Source organism: Xenopus tropicalis, chromosome 2, assembly GCF_000004195.4.
Source record: "Xenopus tropicalis strain Nigerian chromosome 2, UCB_Xtro_10.0, whole genome shotgun sequence".
Taxonomy (NCBI): Eukaryota; Metazoa; Chordata; class Amphibia; order Anura; family Pipidae; genus Xenopus; species Xenopus tropicalis.
Window position 1 is genome coordinate 13,173,017 of NC_030678.2, and position 26,657 is coordinate 13,199,673.

General features: G+C 43.5%; 1 protein-coding gene across 4 annotated transcripts in view; it reads right to left on the reverse strand.

Moving 5' to 3' along the window:
• Nucleotides 1-26,657, reverse strand: part of LOC101730243 (MORC family CW-type zinc finger protein 3) — a 92,570-nt gene that overhangs the window by 49,563 nt on the left and 16,350 nt on the right. For all 4 annotated transcript variants that reach the window (XM_031896556.1, XM_031896555.1, XM_031896554.1 and 1 more), the window contains exons 3-12: nt 23,343-23,475; nt 22,604-22,818; nt 20,691-20,838; nt 15,520-15,664; nt 13,640-13,771; nt 11,406-11,525; nt 10,036-10,133; nt 7,498-7,599; nt 5,280-5,405; nt 4,296-4,376 (exon numbers count right to left, since the gene is read on the reverse strand). In XM_031896556.1, the coding sequence (XP_031752416.1) occupies nt 4,296-4,376; nt 5,280-5,405; nt 7,498-7,599; nt 10,036-10,133; nt 11,406-11,525; nt 13,640-13,771; nt 15,520-15,664; nt 20,691-20,838; nt 22,604-22,818; nt 23,343-23,475 (1,300 nt within the window). The remainder of the gene's footprint in view (nt 1-4,295; nt 4,377-5,279; nt 5,406-7,497; nt 7,600-10,035; nt 10,134-11,405; nt 11,526-13,639; nt 13,772-15,519; nt 15,665-20,690; nt 20,839-22,603; nt 22,819-23,342; nt 23,476-26,657) is intronic.

Here is a 26,657-nt window from a genome sequence, read left to right on the forward strand (position 1 = left end):
GAATTGGCAGGAATCTCACTGCCACACCCCATAGTGGATCCCGTCAGGGAATTCTCTATCCTGATTCCCTATTCACTGTGATCCCTACACTACAGGCAATGTGGCCTGGGAGAGATATCTCCAAACTGCCAGTCTTATGTAGGAGCTCAGAGCTGCTCTTTGTAGCTCAGCCCTAACTGCCTTACACCCCTAGAGTGGTACTGATACAGGGGCCCAACCCTAACTGCCTTACACCCCTAAAGTGGTACTGATACAGGGGCCCAACCCTAACTGCCTTACACCCCTAGAGTTGTACTGATACAGGGGTCCAACACTAACTGCCTTACACCCCTAGAGTGGTACTGATACAGGGGCCCAACCCTAACTGCCTTACACCCCTAGAGTGGTACTGATACAGGGGCTGAACCCTAACTGCCTTACACCCCTAGAGTGGTACTGATACAAGGGCTCAACCCTAACTGCCTTACACCCCTAGAGTGGTACTGATACAGGGGCTCAACCCTAACTGCCTTACACCCCTAGAGTGGTACTGATACAGGGGCCCAACCCTAACTGCCTTATACCCCTAGAGTGGTACTGATACAGGGGCCAAACCCTAACTTCCTTACACCCCTAGAGTGGTACTGATACAGGGGCCCAACCCTAACTGCCTTACACCCCTAGTTGGGATCAAGTACAGGTACTGTTTTATTATTACAGAGAAAATGGAATCATTTAACCATTAAATAAACCCAATAGGGCTGTTCTGCCCCCAATAAGGGGTAATTATATCTTAGTTGGGATCAAGTACAGGTACAGTTTTATTATTACAGAGAAAAGGGAATCATTTAACCATTAAATAAACCCAATAGGGCAGTTCTGCAACAATAAGGGGTAATTATTTCTTAGTTGGGATCAAGTACAGGTACTGTTTTATTATTACAGAGAAAAGGGAATCATTTAACCATTAAATAAACCCAATAGGGCAGTTCTGCAACAATAAGGGGTAATTATATCTTAGTTGGGATCAAGTACAGGTACTGTTTTATTATTACAGAGAAAAGGGAATCATTTAACCATTAAATAAACCCAATAGGGCTGTTCTGCCCCAATAAGGGGTAATTATATCTTAGTTGGGATCAAGTACAGGTACTGTTTTGTTATTACAGAGAAAAGGGAATCATTTAACCATTAAATAAACCCAATAGGACTGTTCTGCCCCAATAAGGGGTAATTATATCTTAGTTGGGATCAAGTACAGGTACTGTTTTATTATTACAGAGAAAAACGAAATCTGTTTTAAAATTTGGAATTATTTGATTAAAATGGAGTCTATGGGAGATGGGCTTTCCGTAATTCGGAGCTTTCTGGATAACGGGTTTCCGGATAAGGGATCCCATACCTGCACGTGCTGCTGTATATCGCGCAAAATTACCACAGTCTCCAGCGGGCCAATATATTTGCACAAATAATAGATGTTATTTAGGTGATTGTTCCTACCAGCACCAATTCAAACTACTTCCAGCATACACCAATGACTGCTATGGGGCGTCCCCCAGTCATTATATCCATGTAGCATAGAGTTTGTAATAAGATGAAAAAATCTCACCCAGCTCAAGTTCGTCTTAAACCTCCACACTTTCTCTCACACCGCTGACCGTCTCACTTGGCTCACTTTCTCCCACCAGTACGGATGTTACTTTCTTGCACCTGCGACACCTCTCCTCCTCTCCCCTTCACTCAAAATGGCGCCTCCTGTTAATATCCCATGCATTCTGCAGTGGAACGCATTAGTGATTTCTCCTTCACAAACAGTGATTATAATGTGGAAAATAAATCAGATTACTGCTACGTGTTTCGCTCAAGTATGAGCTTCCTCAGGCTTTTATCCAATTAATCTAAACAGGTGCAAGCAAGTAACATCGGTACTGGTGGGAGAAAGTGAGTTGAGTGAGACGGTCAGGGGTGCGAGAGAAAGTGTGGAGGTTTAAGATGAACGCCATAAAGAACGTGCTTGAGCTGGGTGAAATTGTTCTAATTTTTCTTGTTCTTATTACAAACTCTACGCTACATGGATATAATGACTGGGGGACGCCCCGTAGCAGTCGTTGGTGTATGCTGGAAGTAGTTTGAATTGGTGCTGGTAGGAACGATCACCTAAATAACATCTATTATCTGTGCAAATATATTGCCCGCTGGAGACTGTGGTAATTTTGCAGGATATACAGCAGCACATACAAGTAAAATTGAACATTATTAGGCTCATGCCACACCAGGCGTAGGGCTGATTTTTTCGGCAAGCGGAAAAACGCTTGCCGAAAATTCAGCCCTACGCCTGCTACTTGTGCCTGCACCCGAATGAATGGAATACGCTCGGGTGCAGGCACATGTAGCCGATATACGCAAGAAAATGCGAGACTTTGCATTCTCACGCGTTTTCGTGCGTATATCGGCTACATGTGCCTGCACCCGAGCGTATCCCATTCATTCGGGTGCAGGCACAAGTAGCAGGCGTAGGGCTGATTTTTCGGCAAGCGTTTTTCCGCTTGCCGAAAAAATCAGCCCTACGCCTGGTGTGGCATCAGCCTTAGTGACATCGGTATGCACAAACCTCACCTGAATTATAAATTAACTCTGCAAGTTAAGAACATTGGTTCTCTGATTAATCCCACTAAGTTTAATACCGTGGAAACCTGCATAAATCATATAACACCTCTCTCCTTCAGGAGCAACAATCAAGTGATTTTTGGTTGTTGTTTTTGATTTTTTAATTGAAAAGTAACTCTATAATTTCATTTTATTTTAAATTTTTATATTTTGTTGATTTTTATTTTTTCTTGATTTTTAATTTTTTACCTCCTGCTATATAGTACACTTATGGTATAAATTAAGCTATTAATGTGATTATATGTGGTTGTGAATGATGGTAGGCTGGCCAGCCAATTTTTAAATTGATTTTAATGAGATGGTATATCAATACTAAATACATTTTTTATAACTACAACTAAATACAATTCAAGAAATCAAAAAAATGGGAAAAAAGCTTCAGCAGGTTTGCTGCAAAACATTTATTGTGGGTAGTGGTAACACAACATGTTTCGGGTCAATACCTTTTATCAAGTATAGTGAGCACCTAACCCACTATGTTTATGTAGGGGTTTACCAAAAATGGGCCCTTAGGACAGGAACCCCTAGGACAGGCCACAGGGTGGTGCTGGGAAACAGGGACACTGGGATGACTGGGTTGTTAAACAGTTAACAGGGTGTATACCTGCAGTTCGGGTTATGGCCACAGGGTGGTGCATAGGCCCATTTAAGGGGATGCAGCCATGTGCTAGGGGCAGACATTTTGGCCCAGGGGCTGCTCAGGTTGTGTGCACCCCTGGCACAGTTAAGAGATAGCAGTTCTATAATAGGTCGCTCTAGGAGTGATATGTAGGACACCAGGAGTTTAGAATGGGCGGACATTGCCCCTCCAGGAGTGGAAGTGAGGTTAAGACCTCCCGGCATTACATCAGCCGGAGTGCAGGGCCATAAGGGTTAGGTAGGTGGACAAGGTCACCGCTAGCCCAGGAGGCTGGATCTGAGGGGGCTTAGGCGGGAGTACCGGGGTGGGCTGCCTGTGGTGATGCTGCCTAGCGCGAGTACCGGGAAGGACCCCAAGAGGGGGTGCCTTCTGGCGTGAGTACCGGGGAGATCACCTAGAAGGAGACACTTGGCGTGAGTACCGTGAGTTGCCCAACAGGAAAAGGCTCTCAATGAGTAGTGAGGAGATAAAGCCCTGCAGGCTGTGTGAAATAATATGTGCCACTCCTGGAGAGGTCCTGCCCTAATAAACCGATTCATCTAATTCATCATATAACTTGTGTATCTAACTCTTTCCTGCACCAAGGATCACCTACTTGCCGGTAAGCAACTACCCCAGGGAGGGGCAAGGTACCTGTGTGTGGATCCCAGGCAGAGGTACTAGAGACTGTTAAGTTCCCGGGGGGTGGATTACAGTTCCACAACACCATCCCTGGGTGGAGGCACGCCTTTAAGGGAGAAATCCCTGTTAACCCCCATAGTAAGCGGGGGCTCAGGACTCCTGTAGCGCCAAAGTATCGTGCTCCAACGGGTAGTGCCATAGAATCTGCAAAAGTGGGCTACATTTAAATTTGTGCCTAAGTCCACTGAAAGCAGGTACCTTTAGTGTGTTTGCCACTCACCCACCTATGTAAGGCACAGATCTTTGTGTTCATGGTGCAGCCAAACACAGCACTTCATCAATATACAGTCATAGAGCATATAAACTCTCCCATATATGTATGACTGACCTTTTCTTGGGGGTCTTCTCATATGTGCAGTGGGTAACAGGATCATCATTAGCCCCAGGCTCCTCAGGCACAGAACAATCTCTGTTTAACGGAAATGAAAAAGATGACAAATGCCGACAATGACAGTGTAAGGAATTAAGACACAGCACTCCTGCATTCAGGAAGTGTGGTGGACACGCAAAATTCATTGAGCTTCTGGACTTTATCTGAATTTTTTAAATTTACTGGATTCTTGTAAGTAACCTGCATTGAGCAGGGAGAATGCCTTTAAATAAATGTATTGCACTATATTTATGGTTTTATTTTCTATTTATTCTGCTTGACCTATCTGCAGCTTTTGACAATATTGATCATTCCCTCCACTGCTCCATATTCTATCCTCACTGGGAATTTAGTAAACTGCTCTTAAATCTTTCTATCGAGAATTGATTTTTCTGAGGATCCAATACCGGCTCCACTGCCTCTTTACCTTTTTTCAACTGGGTACCTCAAGGCTCTGTGCTTAGGCCCCTTTACTTTACCACTGGTCTTACTATCATGCTAACCGGCTAATCAGCTCATTTGGATTTCAGTATCATCTTTATGCTGACGATACTCTAATCTACCCCTCTTCTCCAGACTTGCCCTCACTTTTAGCTTCTGTCAGTCAGACTAACCCCAATTTCTGCATTCATGTGCCCTCATTGTCTCATTGTTGTTTAATCACAATATAATAAGCACACTCCCCTATTATTTTTATGTTAGGGCAAGCCACAACATAATGCTATGGAGCTTCATTTATTTTGCTGAGGATGGGACAGTCAGGGGTTCATTAAACAACCCTTTTCCTACAAAATATATTTCTTTGGAATGGAGTTAATGATATACTACTAACTTAAACAGGGTAAAAGAAATGTGGGGGCACATATATTATAATGATCAGAAAGTCTCCTAAATAAATATCTTTTTTCTCAGCATGGTGTGTGACCATTACATTGCACTTACCTGAACCGTGGGTCTGTGTTCATACTGCAGTCCCAAGCATCATCTTCTGATATTTTCACTCCATCCGGCACTTTCCTCCATTTAAGACAAGAATTACACTGAACCCATGTCTGGTCAGGGCTATTCCTGGACACACAAAAAGCTTTAGTAAAATAATTTATCCTGAAATTGATTTAATTTTAATCACTTTTAATTTTAATAACTTAACAGCAACCAATCCGCAATTAGGCAATTAAATTAAGACTAACATAGGTAAAAGTATTGTGTCTAGTAAGTTACTCTATAGTTGTTTCATGCAGCATTTTTTATAAGTGGTGTCAAGTGCCTGAAACAGTCCCCATAAACTTGAATGGAAATCTGCTGACAAAAATGTAAAGCACTTGTAAAGCATTAACTGCCTGTAAAAGTGTATTGGTACCCTGTGTGCTATTAGTCTAATATTATTCACATAACTAATATAATTTATATAAATAAGGCCATTGGAAGCGTTGCAGCGGCCATTCAAGTGCCAGCATCCCACACACGCACAGCAGATAGGGCTAAACTTCATGGGAGATTTTCATCAGATTTTCTGGGTCAGATTTAGGCTGATCCTTCATGCAACAGCACACAACAGCATGAGATTCTGTGGGATTCTACAAAATCTGATCTCCATAGGCTGTAATGCTTGATAAGATAATGTTGGAGTGTTTTGTTCCTGCATCTACATGCAACAGTCAATGAATTTCAGTGAGAAAAAAAAGTGATCACACAATCAGATTTTATCTCAACAGATGAAGATGCAGCGTGCAGTGATCCCTTCCCACAGGCGCGCCGTGTTGGATGGCAAATCTTTCATGTAGTTTTCACATAAGATTTTTCTATCAGTTCCATTATATTTGACCCATGCAACTACATACGACTTGTAGGATGCGTTTTGTCTGTCCCACACCTTTCTACAAAATCTCCCATGGAGTTTAGCCCATAAGCAAATTAGAAACAGGCTTCCACAGAAAAAAATTTTGGAAGCAAAGTCATCAATCAAAACCAACCTGTTTTTCTAAAATAAGCTTGTATCCCATATCTGTCAAGTTTGTAGGAAATCAATTTATTGGCAACGCCCAATAAGTCGCGAACAGCTTACATAATAGTGTAACACTTAGATTGTGCAAAACTAATGGGTTGAGCTTACTTCTTAGACATATGGCTATGTCACAACAGAACAACAATTTAGAACAGAAGTCATAGAACTCACCACTTCTTTGATGAGCAATTCTCATTTATTAGCACTATTGTAGCCACTGAGAAGCAGCGCCGCCTCAGGGATCCTAGCCACCTAAAGTGGCCAAGTTGATGCTGCCCCTCTCGCTCCCTCCGTGTTTAGCTTTGTCACGTCAGAGCGCTGGGTGGGCTGCATTGCTAATGCGGAGAGCACTAGAAGAACCAAAATTCCAATTTAAAAATCAGAATTTTGGCTCTTAAATTTACCAGGAGCGGCTTTTGCGTTTTGCATCACCATTTTATCATTAGCCCTGTAGCATCAGCTTCTTTAATACCTGATGTGAACCTCATTTCCTGATGAATTGCAATGACCCCTAAAAAGACCTTCTTAACAGCTGTCCAGAGCACACTGAGCATGTGCAGTGCCACCGACACCCACCCCAATCATTACTGTTATAGAGATTGTGAAACTTAAGGTCGGTGCAGTAAGTTCAGTATATAAAATAGGCATTTCGACCCCCATATTATAGTTCTCTTTAACATACAGTAACTGTTCCTATATTACTTGGTATTTGGTAAACCTGAATCTATCTTTTTTTTCTCTTATTATTTTCCCCTAAGGTTGTACTTTGTTATTGGAGATTAAATTAGGGATGCACCAAATCCATTTTTTTCTGATTTGGCAGAACACTGAATCTTTCACAAATAATTTGTCTGAATCCCAAACCAAGTCTAAATACTAGTTTCCATTATTATAGTTGTTAGAAATTATAGTTGCTTTGAGAGGAACACAAAATGGGTTTATAGGTAAGCAAATCCCCCTAATCCTGCTCGGAGGAATGGGAAGGTACTCCTGGGGTTCTGTTGTTAGGATACAAAAGCACAAAGCAAATATAACCCAGTCATACAAGAATTTTAGCATTCAAAAATTCATAAGCAAAGGCAAAGAAAGACATAAGAGTTTATCTATACCCGACTATTACATAAGTGAAATGTGATTTCTCCTTTTTTTACTTACTGTTCTTCCAGCGGGCTTTGAGGGTCAGATTTCTTTCCTTTTCTTTCTTGCATTGTATTCCAGTAATCATTTAGTTTCACTCCTAATGCATCCATTGTGAGCCTACAAAAACATATTTTCAAACAGATTAAGGGGCCCATTTATCAATGTACGATTGGTTATGATTACAAAAAATTTTTATTTTTTCGAACTTTTAGAACTGTGCGTATTTTCTGCAATTTTCGTTAATTTCAGCGACTTTTTTGTGCTTTGCGACAATTTGTGCTTCAAAATTGTATTTGCTGCAACGAGTACAAAAGTTTTGGAATTCATTCAAGCTTCGGTATGGTGACTTTCCTTGGGCCAGGTTGGAGCTGCAGAGTGCCATTGAGCCCTATGGGAGGCTTTCCTTGGGCCGGGTTGGAGCTGCAGAGTGCCATTGAGCCCTATGGGAGACTTTCCTTGGGCCGGGTTGGAGCTGCAGAGTGCCATTGAGCCCTATGGGAGACTTTCCTTGGGCCGGGTTGGAGCTGCAGAGTGCCATTGAGCCCTATGGGAGACTTTCCTTGGGCCGGGTTGGAGCTGCAGAGTGCCATTGAGCCCTATGGGAGACTTTCCTTGGGCCGGGTTGGAGCTGCAGAGTGCCATTGAGCCCTATGGGAGACTTTCCTTGGGCCGGGTTGGAGCCGCAGAGTGCCATTGAGCCCTATGGGAGACTTTCCTTGGGTCGGGTTGGAGCCGCAGAGTGCCATTGAGCCCTATGGGAGGCTTTCCTTGGGCCGGGTTGGAGCCGCAGAGTGCCATTGAGTCCTATGGGAGACTTTCCTTGGGCCGGGTTGGAGCTGCAGAGTGCCATTGAGCCCTATGGGAGGCTTTCTTTGGGCCGGGTTGGAGCTGCAGAGTGCCATTGAGCCCTATGGGAGACTTTCCTTGGGCCGGGTTGGAGCTGCAGAGTGCCATTGAGCCCTATGGGAGACTTTCCTTGGGCCGGGTTGGAGCTGCAGAGTGCCATTGAGCCCTATGGGAGACTTTCCTTGGGCCGGGTTGGAGCTGCAGAGTGCCATTGAGCCCTATGGGAGAATTTCCTTGGGCCGGGTTGGAGCTGCAGAGTGCCATTGAGGCAATGGAAAACTTCCCAAATCATGCACTGAAGTTTCAAAGTCAGAAAGGGTTTTGCGCCATTTACGATCATTGGGATACGAAAATTTTGTGAATTTCGGATTGCCAATATGTTTACGATCATTTCAATACGAAAATTTCGTACTTGCGATCCGAAAGTTCCAAAATTTTCATATTGAAACGAAAAGAATTTTCATGATTTTTTTTTTGGCTTTGTACATTGATGTATGGGCCCCTAAGTGTTGGCATGTTTGACACGTGTTTGAGAAAGCAGCATCCCTCTGCATAATGTGGGGTTGTATATGCGCTTATTCAAATATGTGTGTCTTCAAATCATATAAGATCTTTTCTCTAGTTCTAAGACGACCAAAAATGTTTTCTTAGCGTTTTCACCAAGAATTCCATTAATACAATGAAATGCCCTCCCACAATAAAAAAACATAATTAGTGAAAAAAAGTGCACAAAATGGATTTTAGGTCACATAGCTAATTCTGAGACTTACTATGCATCGGGAAGGGTAAATGAACAATGATGTAGCTCATTTATACAGTGGGATATTGGGAGATGCTCCATTCAAATGATACCTTTGCCATGAGCAGTACCACTATCAATTGCCTTGCCCAAAAGAAAATCTGCTCATATGCTGCAACACCAGCAATCATTTATGCAGGGGACAGAAACAAGACTGATATCTAATACTGTTTGTACTGGGCATCACTCAGTCGTGGCACTAGCCCCTCTGGATCAACAAAAACTGCCCACAAATTACTTCCCCCCACAGAAAGGGATGGATGCTCCCTTCAGTATTTTATAATACAGGTATAGGACCCATTATCCAGAATGCTCGGGAGCAAGGGTATTCCGGATAAGGGGTCTTTCCGTAATTTGGATCTCCATACCTTAAGTCTGCTAAAAAATCAATAAAACATTAATTAAGCCCAATAGGATTGTTTTGCATCCAATAAGGATTATTAATACTTATTTGGGATCAATTACAAGGTACTGTTTTATTACTACAGAGAAAAAGGAAATCAGTTTTAAAATTCTGACTTATTTGATTAAAATGGAGTCTATGGGAGACGGGCTTTCTGTAATTCAGAGCTTTCTGGATAACGGGTTTCCGGATAAGGGATCCCATACCTGTAATACAATTATATCTAAAGGCAAAGGTTATAAGAGTGCAACCCTCCAGCCATGAACTACAAGTCCCAAAACCTGTCCCAACAACCTTGGCACAGACAAACGCACACACACATTCCATTGACTTGTTTAACTCATTTTGCTATGTTCAAACATGATAATACACACGGGCAGATAGGGCTGCCCAGTTTGATCTGTTAATTTACCAACCTCGCTGCCCTCTGCTTGTGCATTTGGGAACAATCAGATTTCCGACCATTGCAAAAAAAATCACTACTCATAGCAAACTTACAACTTACCTATACTCATCTGTATGTTCAAAGTCCTGCTTATTGTGTATGGGATTTAGAAAGTTGCACTCGACAACTCCAACAACACCAACGCCTTTGTTATTAGCCTAGGGAATCAGTGAGGGAACAAATGACATCAAAAATGGTTTGAACTTCAAATGAATCTGAAAGCAGCATAAGATGAATATGACTAGAAATGCTTGATAGTATACAAGGAACATCCTGCACCAGCCCAGAAGTTTGACAGCCCTATACCAGTAAAGATCCAGGCCTTCAAATCTGTCAACAGAAGCTCCCAGTCTTGGAACGTTAGATTATCTTTTGAGCGCCATTGGCAGTGAACGTGATCAGCGTCCTCTGGGCTGCTGCTGAGGGATAAACTCCATGGGAGGTTTTGTGGGATGGTGCTGGCAGGGCCGGATTTATAAGCCAGGCGCCCCGAGACCACCCCCTTGCCGTCGCCGTCCCCGCCCCCCTCGCGTGCGCATGCGTGACCGGCGCACGCACCACCGCCCACGCATACGCACACTCGCGATCGCGCATGCGCTGTCTTTTCAATCGCATACGGAGAAGTGGGGGAGAGGTCCCATTGCTCCATATACGACAAAAAACTTTAATATTTTGGTGCGTCGGGGCAGCATGCCGCCCCCCAATTTGTGCCGCCCTAGGCCCGGGCCTTTGTGGCCTTTCCACAAATCCAGGCCTGGGTGCTGGATTGACATGATCAGATAAAATCTGCAGGCCCAGATTTGTGGGGAGGCCACAAAGGTCCGGGGCTAGGGCAGCAAAGATCTGGGGGCCAGCATGCCGCCTGCTGGCCACATCTGAACTGGAAACTGGGCGGGAGATTGGCAGCTTTTGAATCTTCCCGCCAGCCCAGTTTCTAGTTCTAGAGATAGGAGGAACTGCTGTAGCAGTGGTGGGGAGAAAGTGAGAGTTGTCTAAGTGGGAGAGGGTGGGGGGTGCTTGGATGGGGGTCTGTGCGGGAGTTGCAGGGGGTGGTGGGAGTAGCCATGGGACACACCATCTTTAAATCCGGTGCTGACAATCTGACATTCAAAATCTCCCATGGAGTTTAGCCCTAAGAGGCTAACCTTAGGGGTCATCAGGAATCATCCAAACATTAGTATAAAGCGAGGTTACATCTGCCAGTGGAGCTCATGCTACAGGGTTCATTAATGATTTTTATGCAGTATTGATCTAAGCTGCTTTTTAATGTAAACCTAATATGACTGATTATTAACCTTTTCCCTAAACGCTGAATCAGCAGAAAAGAAGATGGGGAATTAATGGGGGCTCCTTTAGAGGCACAGATCTTCCCTGCTAAAGGCATCTCAACCCAGTCTTTTTCTTCTGTTATTATTGTCATTCAAACATACCTTTGATTGGCAGCCAACTTTTTCATAAGCCTTAATGAGCCTGTTTTTATGGTACATCATCACTCCATAATGCTCCTTGTTCCGGCAGTTATATCCAAATGTGATATTTATGGTTTTAGGCTGATTGTATTGTATTAAGTACAATTTTTGAAGTGAAAAAATAAAAAAATATGTGCCGATCTGTTATCAGCCTGGGATATCGGAAATACTTATACAATCTAAAACTTTCTTGTGCCCCATAAATATTGCCTTATCCTAAATTGGCTTTCTTCATAGTTCAGTGTTTTCTTTAAACAAATAAATTTAGAAACTGACCATACTAAATGTTTTCTTAGTATGTTTTGAAATTATTTAAAGTGATAGGGGGTATTGAAAATTACCCCTTATTATACATTAATTGATTATTATACATTAATTAATACAATTTATTTCTTTTTCCTTGGGCCGGGTTGGAGCTGCAGAGTGCCTTTGAGCCCTATGGGAGACTTTCCTTGGGCCGGGTTGGAGCTGCAGAGTGCCATTGAGCCCTATGGGAGACTTTCCTTGGGCCGGAGCTGCAGAGTGCCATTGAGCCCTATGGGAGACTTTCCTTGGGCCGGAGCTGCAGAGTGCCATTGAGCCCTATGGGAGACTTTCCTTGGGCCGGGTTGGAGCTGCAGAGTGCCATTGAGCCCTATGGGAGACTTTCCTTGGGCCAGGTTGGAGCTGCAGAGTGCCATTGAGCCCTATGGGAGACTTTCCTTGGGCCGGGTTGGAGCTGCAGAGTGCCATTGAGCCCTATGGGAGACTTTCCTTGGGCCGGGTTGGAGCTGCAGAGTGCCATTGAGCCCTATGGGAGACTTTCCTTGGGCCGGAGCTGCAGAGTGCCATTGAGCCCTATGGGAGACTTTCCTTGGGCCGGGTTGGAGCTGCAGAGTGCCATTGAGCCCTATGGGAGGCTTTCCTTGGGCCAGGTTGGAGCTGCAGAGTGCTATTGAGCCCTATGGGAGACTTTCCTTGGGCCAGGTTGGAGCTGCAGAGTGCCATTGAGCCCTATGGGAGACTTTCCTTGGGCCGGGTTGGAGCTGCAGAGTGCCATTGAGCCCTATGGGAGGCTTTCCTTGGGCCAGGTAGGAGCTGCAGAGTGCCATTGAGCCCTATGGGAGACTTTCCTTGGGCCGGGTTGGAGCTGCAGAGTGCCATTGAGCCCTATGGGAGACTTTCCTTGGGCCGGGTTGGAGCCGCAGAGTGCCATTGAGCCCTATGGGAGACTTTCCTTGGGCCAGGTTGGAGCTGCAGAGTGCCATTGAGCCCTATGGGAGACTTTCCTTGGGCCGGGTTGGAGCTGCAGAGTGCCATTGAGCCCTATGGGAGGCTTTCCTTGGGTTGGGTTGGAGCTGCAGAGTGCCATTGAGCCCTATGGGAGACTTTCCTTGGGCCGGGTTGAAGCTGCAGAGTGCCATTGAGCCCTATGGGAGGCTTTCCTTGGGCCGGGTTGAAGCTGCAGAGTGCCATTGAGCCCTATGGGAGGCTTTCCTTGGGCCAGGTTGGAGCTGCAGAGTGCCATTGAGCCCTATGGGAGGCTTTCCGTGGGCCGGGTTGGAGCTGCAGAGTGCCATTGAGCCCTATGGGAGACTTTCCTTGGGCCGGGTTGGAGCTGCAGAGTACCATTGAGCCCTATGGGAGACTTTCCTTGGGCCGGGTTGGAGCTGCAGAGTGCCATTGAGCCCTATGGGAGGCTTCCAAAATCATGCACTGAAGGATCAAAGTCAGAAAGGTTTTCCCGCAGTTAACGATCATTCGGATACGAAAATTTAGTCATTTCAGATTGCCAATACGATATTATTGTGACTAATATGATTTTTTCGTAAACATTTTAGGGATATTAGCGATTATCAGAAATGATCGTATTTAATCTATCTATTTTGGGATTCGAACTCGTACTTTGACAAATGTGCCCCTGTGATAAGAATGCTGTGAACTCTGACTCTGTATAAGTTGACAACACAATTTAACTACAGCTGCCAGATTCTTTCTGTCTGTCAAGCATTTATGCCCCAAAGGACCATAACAGTGTTGGAGTCTGACACAAAGGTAAAGGAGAAGCGATCTGTTTCAACTTTACATATAAAACGACAAATTAGACAAAGGATATATAGGCACATATTCATGAAGAATACAATTCTGGTGCCTGAGAAGTGTCACTATCCCTTAAACTACCCCCAAACAAAATAATAACTGTAAGAAAAGGATACTGCCAAAAACTGGGGCTTGTAGACATCTTTTTCTATGTACGCAAGGTTTTTATCAACCAGCTGTGTTTTAACCTTTTGTTTTCTCAAAATAATCTGTATCCTTGGTTTCAGATACAGAATGCTACAATAAGCCTGTGAAAGGAAACACACTCCGTTAGTTCTCTCTCAGCCAAACAGCTCGGCATTAACTGAAAGGCAAACATAAAGCGAAACAGTTGATTTGAAATGTAGGAAATGTAGGAAATGCTGTATATTTATATGAAGCTGGATACTTTCTATTTGAACAAAAACCCTGGTCTAAAACCAGGGACCTGCTGTTTACTAGCCAAGCTCCTCCTTGTTGAGCCACTTAAGACCTCATGCTTTTGGCGCTACAGTCAGAGCCAATGACTTTTCTCCCTGTCTGTTCTCCCTTGCTGGCACCGCCTACAATCCCGCTACAGGAAATAGCCCAATTAAGGAGCTATTTCATCCTGCCGCCTCCAACAACCAATGCTGGATCATTAAACTGGTTGTTCACTATTAAATTAGGTTTTAATATGATGAAGCGAGTGCTATTTTGAGACAATCTGCAATTAGCTTTTTAGCCATCAACCAGCCTACCTCTTTCTGGGGTGTCGTTGGTGTCCTCTTGTAGAGTACCTCCAGCTATGCATTTGTCCATATACTACTTTTGTTATTATTGTGAAAAACTATGAATACCTTTCACAGGATTTTATACCTCCAGGTGTTAAACATGTTCCATTGTGTCGTCCTTGTTTCAGCACTGTGCAGCACTATAGGTTTAGTTACAACTCTGTAGATGAGTAGTTTCAGTTGCCTTGTTGCAACTGAGGATCTCAGCAGCTTTTGGAAGCTGAAGTGGCAGCGGTACTATCATCTGCAAAGGAGTTTTGGCTCAGAGCTTGTAAAGTTTAGTTTTATTATGCACAGGCACTAAGTAAAAACCTTGTGCTTTGCAGCAATGCCGGACCGGATGCTCCCCCATCAGTGCATGCACAGTACGAAATGACATACCACAATTTACGTCACTTCTGTCAGATCAACCAGGTATCCCCTCACCCCCTCCTCCATCGCCAGATTAAGTCAGAAAGCATACAGTGGTGGCGGGTGAACTTTTGGGGGGTTTTTTTAGGAAAATGTAGGCACCAGAGGGCCGCCATCCTAAAGCTGCCTCCCTAGACTCAGGCCCTTGAGTGCCTAGATGGTAAGTACGGCCCTGCTTTGCAGAATGGACATGCGCTGATCTGCCAGTACATGAGAGGGGTATACTAAGGGGCTGATTTACTAACCCACGAATCCGACCCGAATTGGAAAAGTTCCGACTTGAAAACGAACATTTTGCGACTTTTTCGTATGTTTTGCGATTTTTTCGGATTCTGTACGAATTTTTCGTTACCAATACGATTTTTGCGTAAAAACGCGAGTTTTTCGTATCCATTATGAAAGTTGCGTAAAAAGTTGCGCATTTTTCGTAGCGTTAAAACTTACGCGAAAAGTTGCGCATTTTTAAAATGCGCAACTTTTCGCGTAAGTTTTAACGCTACGCAAAATGCGCAACTTTTTACGCAACTTTCGTAATGGATAGGAAAACTCGCGTTTTTACGCAAAAATCGTATTGGATCCGAAAAATTCGTAAAGAATCCGAAAAAATCGCAAAATATACGAAAAAATCGCAAAGTACCGATCATTACGAAAAAAACGCAATCGGACTCCATTCGACCCGTTCGTGGGTAAGTAAATCAGCCCCTAAGGGTAGTAACATGTCCTAATATGGCCCTAATTAAAATCAAGAATTCACCTCTCTGGCCCTTTTATTCTTGCATTTACAGTTTAAATCCATACTAGGGTTCAATAAAGAGAGTGTGAATCATACGTACTCTCAAAGAATATTCATTGTCAGGGGCAACATAGTCCACGGTTTCCTGCTTTTTATTGCCCCTCTTCTGATCACTGTTCTTTTCAGGAATACGGATGTCATATTCATCATGTTTAAAGTTAAAATCTGGGTACCCACGTTTGTCCCTAAGATGAAAAAGAAATAAATTGTATTAATTAATGTATAAAAATCAATTAATGTATAATAAGGGGTAATTTTCAATACCCCAGTCATCCCAGGGTGAGCTGCGCTCTGCTCCTCATGGCAAACTGAAAATCCCATACGAGGAGCAGAGGGCAGCATCGCCTACTGTACATGACACACAAGTTAGAGTGTGGGTGGGGGGATGCTTACTTGCCTCCACTGCTTGCCTTTCTTGGATTGAGTGCTGCCTAATGCAAAAGGAGTGCAGAGGCCTGAGGCTACTTGCTCCACAAAGTAAAAAAAAAATGCCTCTGTGGTGCATTGTTAATGACTCCTAAAATGTCTGTAGGTGCTTCAAGATTAAAAACAAAACAGTCTCTATATCTATATGTCCATCAGAACTAAGCTCTGGGCTGCTGTCACTTACCTGAGCTTAGTACTTAGGGATCCACTCACAATTTACTGTATCAGCCTGGACTGGGATTCAAAGTAGGCCCTGGCATTCCAAGTACACAGAGGCCCAAGCAGCACCCCCACAACCCAATAAATAGTAAGTGTCTATGGCACCTTACAGCAGCCCCTCTGGCATTTGCCGGATCCTACAGATTGCCAGTCCGGGCCTGCACTGTACTGCATCAGCATGAGCAGAACTCACAGCATGAGTGAGTTGTTTGCAGCAGGAAAATGAGGGAGCTCAATAATAAAGCTAATAATAAATGTCTCAATATAAAATACAAATATTTGTATGATTCTAGTCTCTTACTTTCTACCCTGTGCAGTGCTCCCCTGGGGGATTGGCCTGAACACAAGTAAGTAGACTTTTTCGGCCTGATCTCTGCTTGGTTCTGCTTCGCGTAGCTGAGCAGAGGTGAAAGCTGTACTTGTCAATGCAATTTTACTGGTGCGTAAGGGAGTGATCTGCTTCTCTCAGCCTTCAAAAAAACTCAGGCTGAGAGCAGCAGAGCAAACGCTCTTTGTGCCCATAGGTGGAAAGGCGTGTATATTACCTGCATATAGTACCTGCATATAGTACCTGCATATAGTACCTGTGTATTATACCTGTGTATAGTACCTGTGTATAGTGCCTGTGTATAGTGCCTGGGTATAGTGCCTGTGTATAGCACCTGGGTATAGCACCTGTGTATAGTGCCTGTGTATAGTACCTGTGTATAGCACCTGTGTATAGTACCTGCGTATAGTACCTGGGTATAGTGCCTGTGTATAGCACCTGTGTATAGCACCTGCCTATAGTACCTGTGTATTGTACCTGTGAATACTACCTATGAATAGTACCTGTGTATAGTACCTGTGATTAGTACCTTTGTATAGTACTTGTGTATAGTGTCTGTGTATATTACCTGCATATAGTACCTGTCCATAGTACCTGTGTATAGTACCTGCGTATAGTACCTGTGTATAGCACCTGCATATAGTACCTGTGTATTGTTCCTGTGAATACTACCTATGAATAGTACCTGTGTATAGTACCTGTGATTAGTACATTTGTATAGTACCTGTGTATAGTACCTGCATATAGTACCTGCGTATTGTACCTGTGTATTGTACCTGTGAATACTACCTATGAATAGTACCTGTGATTAGTACCTGTGATTAGTACCTTTGTATAGTACTTGTGTATAGTGTCTGTGTATAGTGTCTGTGTATATTACCTGCATATAGTACCTGTCTATAGTACCTGTGAATATTACCTGCATATAGTACCTGTCTATAGTACCTGTCTATAGTACCTGTCTATAGTACCTGTGTATAGTGTCTGTGTATATTACCTGCATATAGTACCTGTGTATAGTACCTGTGTATAGTACCTGTGTATATTACCTGCATATAGTACCTGTCCATAGTACCTGCATATTGTACCTGTGTATTGTACCTGTGAATACTACCTGTGATTAGTACCTTTGTATAGTACTTGTGTATAGTGTCTGTGTATATTACCTGCATATAGTACCTGTCTATAGTACCTATCTATAGTACCTGTGTATAGTACCTGTCTATAGTACCTGTGAATATTACCTGTCTATAGTACCTGTCTATAGTACCTGTCTATAGTACCTGTGTATAGTACCTGTCTATAGTACCTGTGTATAGTACCTGTCTATAGTACCTGTGAATATTACCTGTCTATAGTACCTGTCTATAGTACCTGTCTATAGTACCTGTCTATAGTACCTGTGTATAGTACCTGTGTATAGTGTCTGTGTATATTACCTGCATATAGTACCTGTGTATAGTACCTGTGTATAGTGTCTGTGTATAGCACCTGCGTATAGCACTTGTATATTGTACCTGTGAATACTACCTGTGATTAGTACCTTTGTATAGTACTTGTGTATAGTGTCTGATTATAGTACCTGCGCATAGCACCTGCGTATAGTACCTGTGTATAGTACATGCGTATAGCACCTGCGTATAGTACCTGCGTATAGCACCTGCGTATAGTACCTGCGTATAGTACCTGCGTATAGCACCTGCGTATAGTACCTGTGTATAGTACCTGTGTATAGTACCTGTGTATAGCACTTGTGTATAGTACTTGTGTATAGTACCTGTGTATAGTACCTGCGTATAGCACTTGTGTATAGTACTTGTGTATAGTACCTGTGTATTGTACCTGTGAATATTACCTGTGATTAGTACCTGTGATTAGTACCTTTGTATAGTACTTGTGTATAGTGTCTGTGTATAGTACTTGCGTATAGCACCTGCGTATAGCACCTGCGTATAGCACTTGTGTATAGTACCTGTGTATAGTACCTGTGTATTGTACCTGTGTATTGTACCTGTGTATTGTACCTGTGATTAGTACCTGTGATTAGTACCTGCGTATAGCACCTGGGTATAGTACCTGGGTATAGTACCTGCGTATAGTACCTGCGTATAGTACCTGGGTATAGTACCTGTGTATAGTGCCTGTGTATAGTACCTGCGTATAGTACCTGCGTATAGTATCTGTGTATAGTACCTGTGTATAGTACCTGTGTATAGTACCTGCGAATAGTACCTGCGTATAGTACCCTGTGTATAGTACCTGTGTGAGGGGGATGAAATCTGCAGCAAAGGTTCAGAGTTGCTTCTCAGGTAAAGTTACAGCTGCAGATTCTTATTTTCAGTCTTCATTTCTGCACTGCATCAGTATGTAATATCTCCCGAGCCCTGTCTGCATCTGTGCCTTGATTGGTCAATTTTACTGTCTGTCAAGAAAGCTGTGCTCTGATTGGAGAATCCACAAGAAGAAAGATTCAATCAGAGCACAGCTCCCAACTGTCCTGATTTTCGCAGGACAGTCCCTCATTTGACAGCTCAACCCCCAGTCCCGGATTCTTACTGAAAAGTCCCTCATTTCCTTTTGATCTCCTGCACTGAAGCTAAAAAAGATACAAATTAAATAAAAAGTAGCTTTGGGCAGAGAGTCCAGAAATCTTGACGATTTTGATTCACTAAAGGTCGATAAGCGGTGTTGCATGCTTTTTTGTGTTAAAATTGACGCGAAAAAAGAGCGGGATTCGCTAAAGTATTATCGCATGCGTTATGCCGCATATCGCGTGCGTTAAATTGCGTGCAGAAATAAAAACTAACGCATGATTCACAAGCACATATCCGCGCTAAATATCGCATTAGTCTGTGTGAAAATTAACCCCTACTTGGGGCAGGGGGTAATTATAGAAAAGTACAGTTCATGAGATTTGGCAACACAATATGGACTTTGCAGTGGGATTTATTCAAGTCTGTGTTGGCCCCAGAGTGATGCAGCCGCCAGTTTGCAGGGAAATGGGCATTTTCAGAACAGTAGTTTTACGAAAGTAATGGCGTGTATGACTAATATGGCGACTATTAGTGCGCGCTGCGTTAATTAGCGCACGTTGCGTTAAATACCGCACGAAAATAGTCTTCACGACTTAAATAACGCAAGCAGTATCGCGTCTAAATTAACGCAAGTATGCTTTTAGTGAATCGTGCTTTTAGTGAATCGTGCGAAAAATAAGACGCGATACATAGAGCTCGTTTTAACGCACTTTAGTGAATCGGCCCTATTGTTTCTGACATTTAATTAAATAAGTAACTTTTGGCAGAGCCCAGAATACACACCCCCTGCACTGAGATACAATTGTATCTAATAAGCTTAACAGATCTCTTGGGGGAACTGAGACTTGCAGCTTAAAGGGCAATTTCACCTTTTTTAACCAAACTTTACATAAAACAAGACCCCCAAACCCCCAGAAATGTGTTCAAACTTTAAATAACCTGCCAAATTTAGTCAAAAGGGAGTGGTATTTAGGGGTGTGGTTGCAAAAAAATGGACGTGGTCAAAAAATATGCTGTGTTACGCGCACCATTTGTTTTTGGCCCTCTTTCCATTTTCAAAATGTTGGGAGGTATGTCAGAGCACAGTTGATTACAGCAGAACGGAGCTTGCAGGAACAGGAGATTTGCAGGACAGTGCAGAAACGGAGTGAGGTTTTTTTTGTTTCTTTTAAGGTGCCAAGCAGGTTTGGGGAGGCTTAGCCCCTAGCCTTATTGAAAATCTGCTTATGCTTGTGCCCTCATCTGCTACCCAGCGCGATTCGTCACTGGGGCTCCCCATTTGCGCCCCCCTCGTGTGCGTGCATGCGCACTCGTGCGTTCATTTAAACTTAAATACAGAGCAGTGGGGAGAGGTCCCCATTGCTCCATATGTGAGCAAACTTACAGAGCAGCTTGGGCAGCATGCCCCCCTAAACTTGTGCCGCCCTAGGCCTGGGCCTTCTGCTACCTATCATCACATTTCTGCATGTGTATAAACCACAAGAATGAGGTTTAAAGCCCTTAGGGACTGTGATATTCTGGATTCAGGGGTGATTCTGCTTAAGTTCAGGTTCAAAGGAGTACAGTCCACAAAAAAAGAATCACATTGCATAAGTGTATTAGGGGCACTGCAGAAATCCCTGCACAAAATGTTAGTGTGGGTGTCAGTGCCAAGCTGAGTCATTCTGCCTTTAGCACAAGATGGCACACAGTAACAATATCTACCTTTTCAGGTTCCAGATAATGATCCTCGTTCCCTTCCGGCCGGGAATGGCTTCCAGTTCAGCTAAGAGCTCTGTCTCACTGTTCATCAGAGAGTAAGTGGTTATTGCCTTTACATTTGCATCCAAGTCAGGTTTCTGTACAAGCTGCTGTTAGACATCAGTTAAGGACTTTATTAAAACAACAGTGCAATGGAAATCTGATGGCAGTGGAACAAGAACAAACCAAGTCCTTATACAAACATAAACATGAGTATTTATATTTATTTAACAAAAACCATAGGTGCAAATGCTCTAGTCAATAGTTTTTAATATTTCTTGGTAGTTTCATTTTGTGTTTTATAAACCCTTCACCCACTTAGGTAGTTAAAATTTGGGCCATAATGGGCTCCTATTACCAGGTGGACAGGAAGGGAATGGGTGTTGTGCAACTATACGTTTTTAGCTGTAAAGAACTTGATAGAACATATAATTATAAGTTTTATTGTGAAACACAGCAGGGTTATATTCACAGATTGTCAGATAGGCAGATATAGAGTATCAGATATATTCAAAGCAGAGCACAACTGTAGAGTTACTTGGTTAGTTTAAGATACACCTTTAGGCAGTGTCGGACTGGGCCGCCAGGACACCGGGAAAAATCCCGGTGGGCCCAGACCCGACCCTTGCTGTGCTCCCTCTGCCCAACTGCTCCTCCCGAGGGGGGTTAGGGGGGCCCCTGGGGGGGGAGAGACTTAGGGGACACGGCCGCCAGGGGCACCTGCAGGGCCCCTTCACCAGTCCGACCCTGCCTTAAGGTTACTAACTGGTGTGGATCTTCACCAGAGGAATTGTTAAGGGAGTAATACACTTAAGTGGTATACTTATCATGCTGTGTAAAAAGTGGAGTAAAACATTACTGGTGGTGTTGTTTGTAGCAGCCAATCAGATGCTTTGCTTTGATTTTCTAACTGTTGCTGATTGGTTGCCCTGGGCAAAATCATTGGTAATGCTTCACTCCACTTTTTACACAGTATGATAAATATACCCCCAAGCCTGAATCCCTTTAGTGTGGTCCCTTCACTTTAGGCCATTTTGCCTAAGGGAGAGCTACAGCTATCAGTCCTTAGGTGAAGCATAAGGCTGGTCTTTCTAACAGGGTCTCTGTTTATCTAGAAGGATTTTCCTTACAGGGCAGAACTCTTATTGGGCCTTGATGACACCAGGCTTCCCAGCACATATCTACCTGGGTTAGAAGATGGAGGCCAAAGAGAAAGAAACATCCAATTACTATACAGTAGAACCTGCATTTTACACTTTTCAGGGAACCAGAAAAAAATGATGTAAAACCTGGGAAAATTTAAAATTGGGGAAATAAATTATATATTGGTGGGACCACAAAAAGCTGTAAAATGAGGAAAAACTTAAAATCAGCAGAAATAAAATTGATGTCTCACTGTATTAAAGTGGTCACTATTGGGGACTGGCAAACTATATGGAATTTCCATCCATAAGGACTTTTAACTCTATTGTTCCCTACAATATCTATGCAGATAAATTAGGTGAAAATACACATAACATAGTGTTGTGATCTCTCTGTACAGGGAGAGGTTCTTGTAATGAAGGGCTAAATGTATGCCCTGTTCTGCTGACCATGCACCCAAAAATCTCATGTCACACCAATCCCTGGCTTCTAAAAAAGGGACTACAGTGTAACTCTACAGTAGAACTGTGAGTTAAGATAGGCTGCAGACAGTCTGTGAGACACGGCCAATACTGTCAGATGAACAAGAAACACCTTTGTAGATGCTATGGGGCAATTAATACAAAAGGAAAACATTCACTGAGCTCTCCTTTCCTTTACATTTATAAATGTAAAATAGAAAATGATGATATACTGACTTCTGACTGACTGTCAGTTTTTACATTTAAGGATATTTTGCTTGTTGAACGAAATGATCGGGACCAGGACCTTCTCCACATTGATTTTCTCCAAGTAAGTTTGGGATAACATGCCCACGTGCATGCCAGACTCATTTTTGGTGAACACAATGGCATCTTTCCCCAGCCGCATGGATCCTGACTTAAACCCATTTCCGTAAAGTCCGATGGGAACATGGCCGTGTACGGCAACTTTATCACTGAAACCGAAGCTGAAAGGAAAGGATTGCAAAGACAATTCATTAATCCCATCTCACTTTCAGGCAAAGTTTATAATCATAACTCATGCATTATATATGGATACTGTAAATGATTCTTTCTTCTGTTCCTTTTTCTTGTCTCCCACGTCCCTCCCACTTTTTTTTTTACCTTTCTCTGGGAAACAGCACAGCTTGGCAGGCACCCAATGTAACAGAAAAGAAAATGTAGCTGCCAGCAGGCGAGGGCACATAAGTTTTATCAGCTCCTATTATAGAATCTGCACTTACTGCCATATACAGAATTACTCATAGATACAGATGTATATCAGTATATGTATGACACTCTCTCTTTTGGCCCTACAGTAGTCTATTGTCCATGTCTGGGCTACTCCACTGAAGCCAGAGTATCTGGTATCTAGGAACATATGAAAATTGGTTGCTTTAGGGTTGGTTGCGAAATGGTTGCTATAGAGGTCACTGACCATAGTAACCAGGCATGCTGCTCAAGACTCTGCCTTTTAATGATAACTACCTACCTGAGCATCTTATACAACTTATCCTGATTCATGCCATTTCCATTATCTGTAAATGTCAGACATATATTGTCTTTGAAGTCCGTTTGGTCAATCCATATTTGCTTGGCATTAACATCAGGATCATATGCATTATCTGAAAAGAAAGGCAGAGAAGGAGAAAAATATAATCTTAAACTAAAAGCCTTGTCATTACACAGTGTAACCTAATCACAATATAAGCTACTGGGTACTGAAAACTTGTTATGCAGAAGGCATTAATACATTAAAAGATGTTTCATTTATGGACTCATGATTTGTCCATTCACAAATCCATTCACATCACTTTTCTTTAAGGTGGCCATACACATACCAATTAAGATCTTTCCTGCGACTATTGGTCACAGAAAATAGAGAAATTTTATCATCTTACCGTAATTTCTATTTCCAAGTCACTCTTCATGGCAGCATTCACCAACAATGGGTAATCCCGCCCCTTTAGGTCACTGGACAGGAAAGGGTTAAGTTTTAACACATATATGCCCCCCCTCCACACTGCTCCTAGTCTTAGTAACCAAGCAACTGAAGGGAGGGAGGTTGGTGAATGCTGCCATGAAGAGTGACTTGGAAATAGAAATTACGGTAAGATGATAAAATTTCTCTATTTCCTCAGTCACCATGGCAGCAAACACCAACAATGGGAATTCCCCAAGCTATAAGAAGGGAGGGACACCAGAGGCTGCTTAACTGATTTATTTACAGAACATTTCAGTGAATGACTGCTTGAAGAATTTTCCTTCCAAATCTCGCCTCTTGAGACTGTAAAACATCCAGTCTGTAGTGCCGAATAAAGATAGACGCAGAGGACCACCTTGCTGCTTTGCAGATCGCCTCCGGCGGCGCCCTGGCTTCTGCCGCCCAGGATGCAGCCATTGCCCTGGTGGAATGTGCCTTAAGATCCCTTGGGATCTCCCTGCCAGCCAATAGATATGCCAGGATGATACAGGAGACAATCCATCGACTGATAGTCACTTTAGATGGGGCATATCCCTTTCTTGGACCTCTTGCAATTAGAAATAACTTGTCCGACTTGCGCCAAGAATTTGTTCGCTTCAAATAATGGGATATCGCTCGCACTAAGTCTAAAGTGTGCCAAAGTCTCTCCTGCTCCGACTTGGGATCTGGACAGAATGATGGTAGAATCACTTCCAGTTCTGAATGAAATTGGGACATTACTTTCGGTAGAAACCCGAACACCGGTTTCAACACTACCTTGTCCTCAAATATCACGGTGTGTGGTTTCCTGGCTGAGAGAGAACCAATCTCCCCTACTCGACAGGCTGATGTAATGGCCACCAAAAACAGAACCTTCAATGTCGCATGCCAATCAGAAGCTTTCTCCAGAGGTTCAAATGGGGCTGACATTAACGTCTTTAAGACTAAAGGTAAATCCCAAGGAGGCATTCTGGGTTTAAAGTATGGCCGAACCCTCTTTAAGGCATTGAAGAACCTTTTGATCAGCAAGTCTTCCGCCCAGGACCTCTCTGTTAAGGCCGACAAGGCTGACACCTGGCCTCGCAATGTACTATTGCTAAAGCCTTTCTTATATCCTGAAAACAAGAATTGAACCACCAAGTTTGAATCAGGATTCTGCGGATCTGAATTCTTCTCTAATGCGAACTGTGCAAAACAATTCCATACCTTGTAGTATTGATTCGAGGTAGAGGCTTTCCTTGATTTCAAAAGTAGAGACAGTAGCTCTTCTTGACAACCTTTTCTCAACAACCTCTGCCTTTCAACTTCCAGGCCATCAAGGATAGAGGACTCACATCCTCGCAGTAAATTGGACCTTGTGACAGAAGATTCTGCCACCGCGGAAGCTTCATTGGTGTCCCCACTGCCAACTGCCGAAGCAGAGGGTACCAAGGACGTCTTGGCCAATGGGGAACTATGGCTATGACTAGAGCCTTTTCCTGGTCTATCTTCCTCAGGATTCTCCATATCATGTGAAAGGGAGGAAAAACATAGGCGAATATCTTGCTCCAATTCTGAAGCAAAGCGTCCGTACCCACTGCTAATCGGCATGGATTTCTTGAGAAAAATTTTTGGCACTTGCGGTTCTGAGATGTTGCCATCAAATCTATCTCTGGCACTCCAAATCTTTGTATAATCATCTGGAATACGGCTGGATTCAGACTCCATTCGTTTGGATCCAAGACATTGCGACTGAGGAAGTCGGCTTGGAGATTCTGCACCCCCGGCACATGCAAGGCAGTCAACCCTGCCAAATTCTGCTCCGCCCAAGACATTATTGGAGACACCTCCTTCATCAGACTTGGGCTTTTTGTCCCTCCTTGTCGCTGAATATAAGCTACCGCTGTAGCATTGTCTGATCTGACTTTTACCCAGCTGTGGGACACACTTCGGGTGAAGGCAAGCAACGCCTGGCCTATTGCCCTTAATTCGAGGATATTGGAGGAGACCGCTCGACAGTCCCACTGACCTTGGGCAGTCTGGTTGCCTAGAACTGCGCCCCAGCCTGATTCTGAGGCATCTGTGGTGATGATCAACCACTCTGGCTCTGCGAGGGGCAGTCCCTGGGAAAGATTTTCCGGGACGAGCCACCACTCTAAGCTCCGCTTCACTTCCTCTGGCAACCGAAGATGCCGATTCAATTTCAGGGGGTTGAGGACCCCCAATCGAACCAGGAAATTTTGTAGAACTCTCATATGCCATCTTGCCCACTTCACCATTTGTATGGTAGCGGACATAAGCCCCAGTACTGACAAACACATTCTTACTGATACTTTGGGCTGACTCCTCAGGCATTGTATCTGTTCTGTCAACTTCCCAATCTTCTCCAGCGGAAGGCAAACCAAATTGTCCAATGTCTTTAACTGTGCTCCTAGGAACAGTAGAGTTTGGGTTGGAGAAAGACAACTCTTTTCCCAGTTTATGACCCAGCCAAACTGTTGCAGTCTGACTATGGTTTTGTCCCTGTTTCTGACTGCATCTTCCTCTGTGTCTGCCACTAACAGAATATCGTCTAGGTAGTGGTAAACTGCAATACCTTCCTCTCTTAGGATTGCTATGATTGTCACTAGGACTTTTGTGAAAGTTCTTGGCGATGTGGACAGGCCAAATGGTAGGCACGTGAACTGCACATGCTGTTGACCCACTGAAAACCGTAAAAACTTTCTGTCTGCCTCGTGCACGGGGACATGGAAATATGCATCTTTCAGATCGAGATTTATTAACCATGTCTTTGGGGGAACTGCAAGAATTATGGATGCCAGAGACTCCATCTTGAATCGTCTGCAGTGAATGAACTGGTTCAAT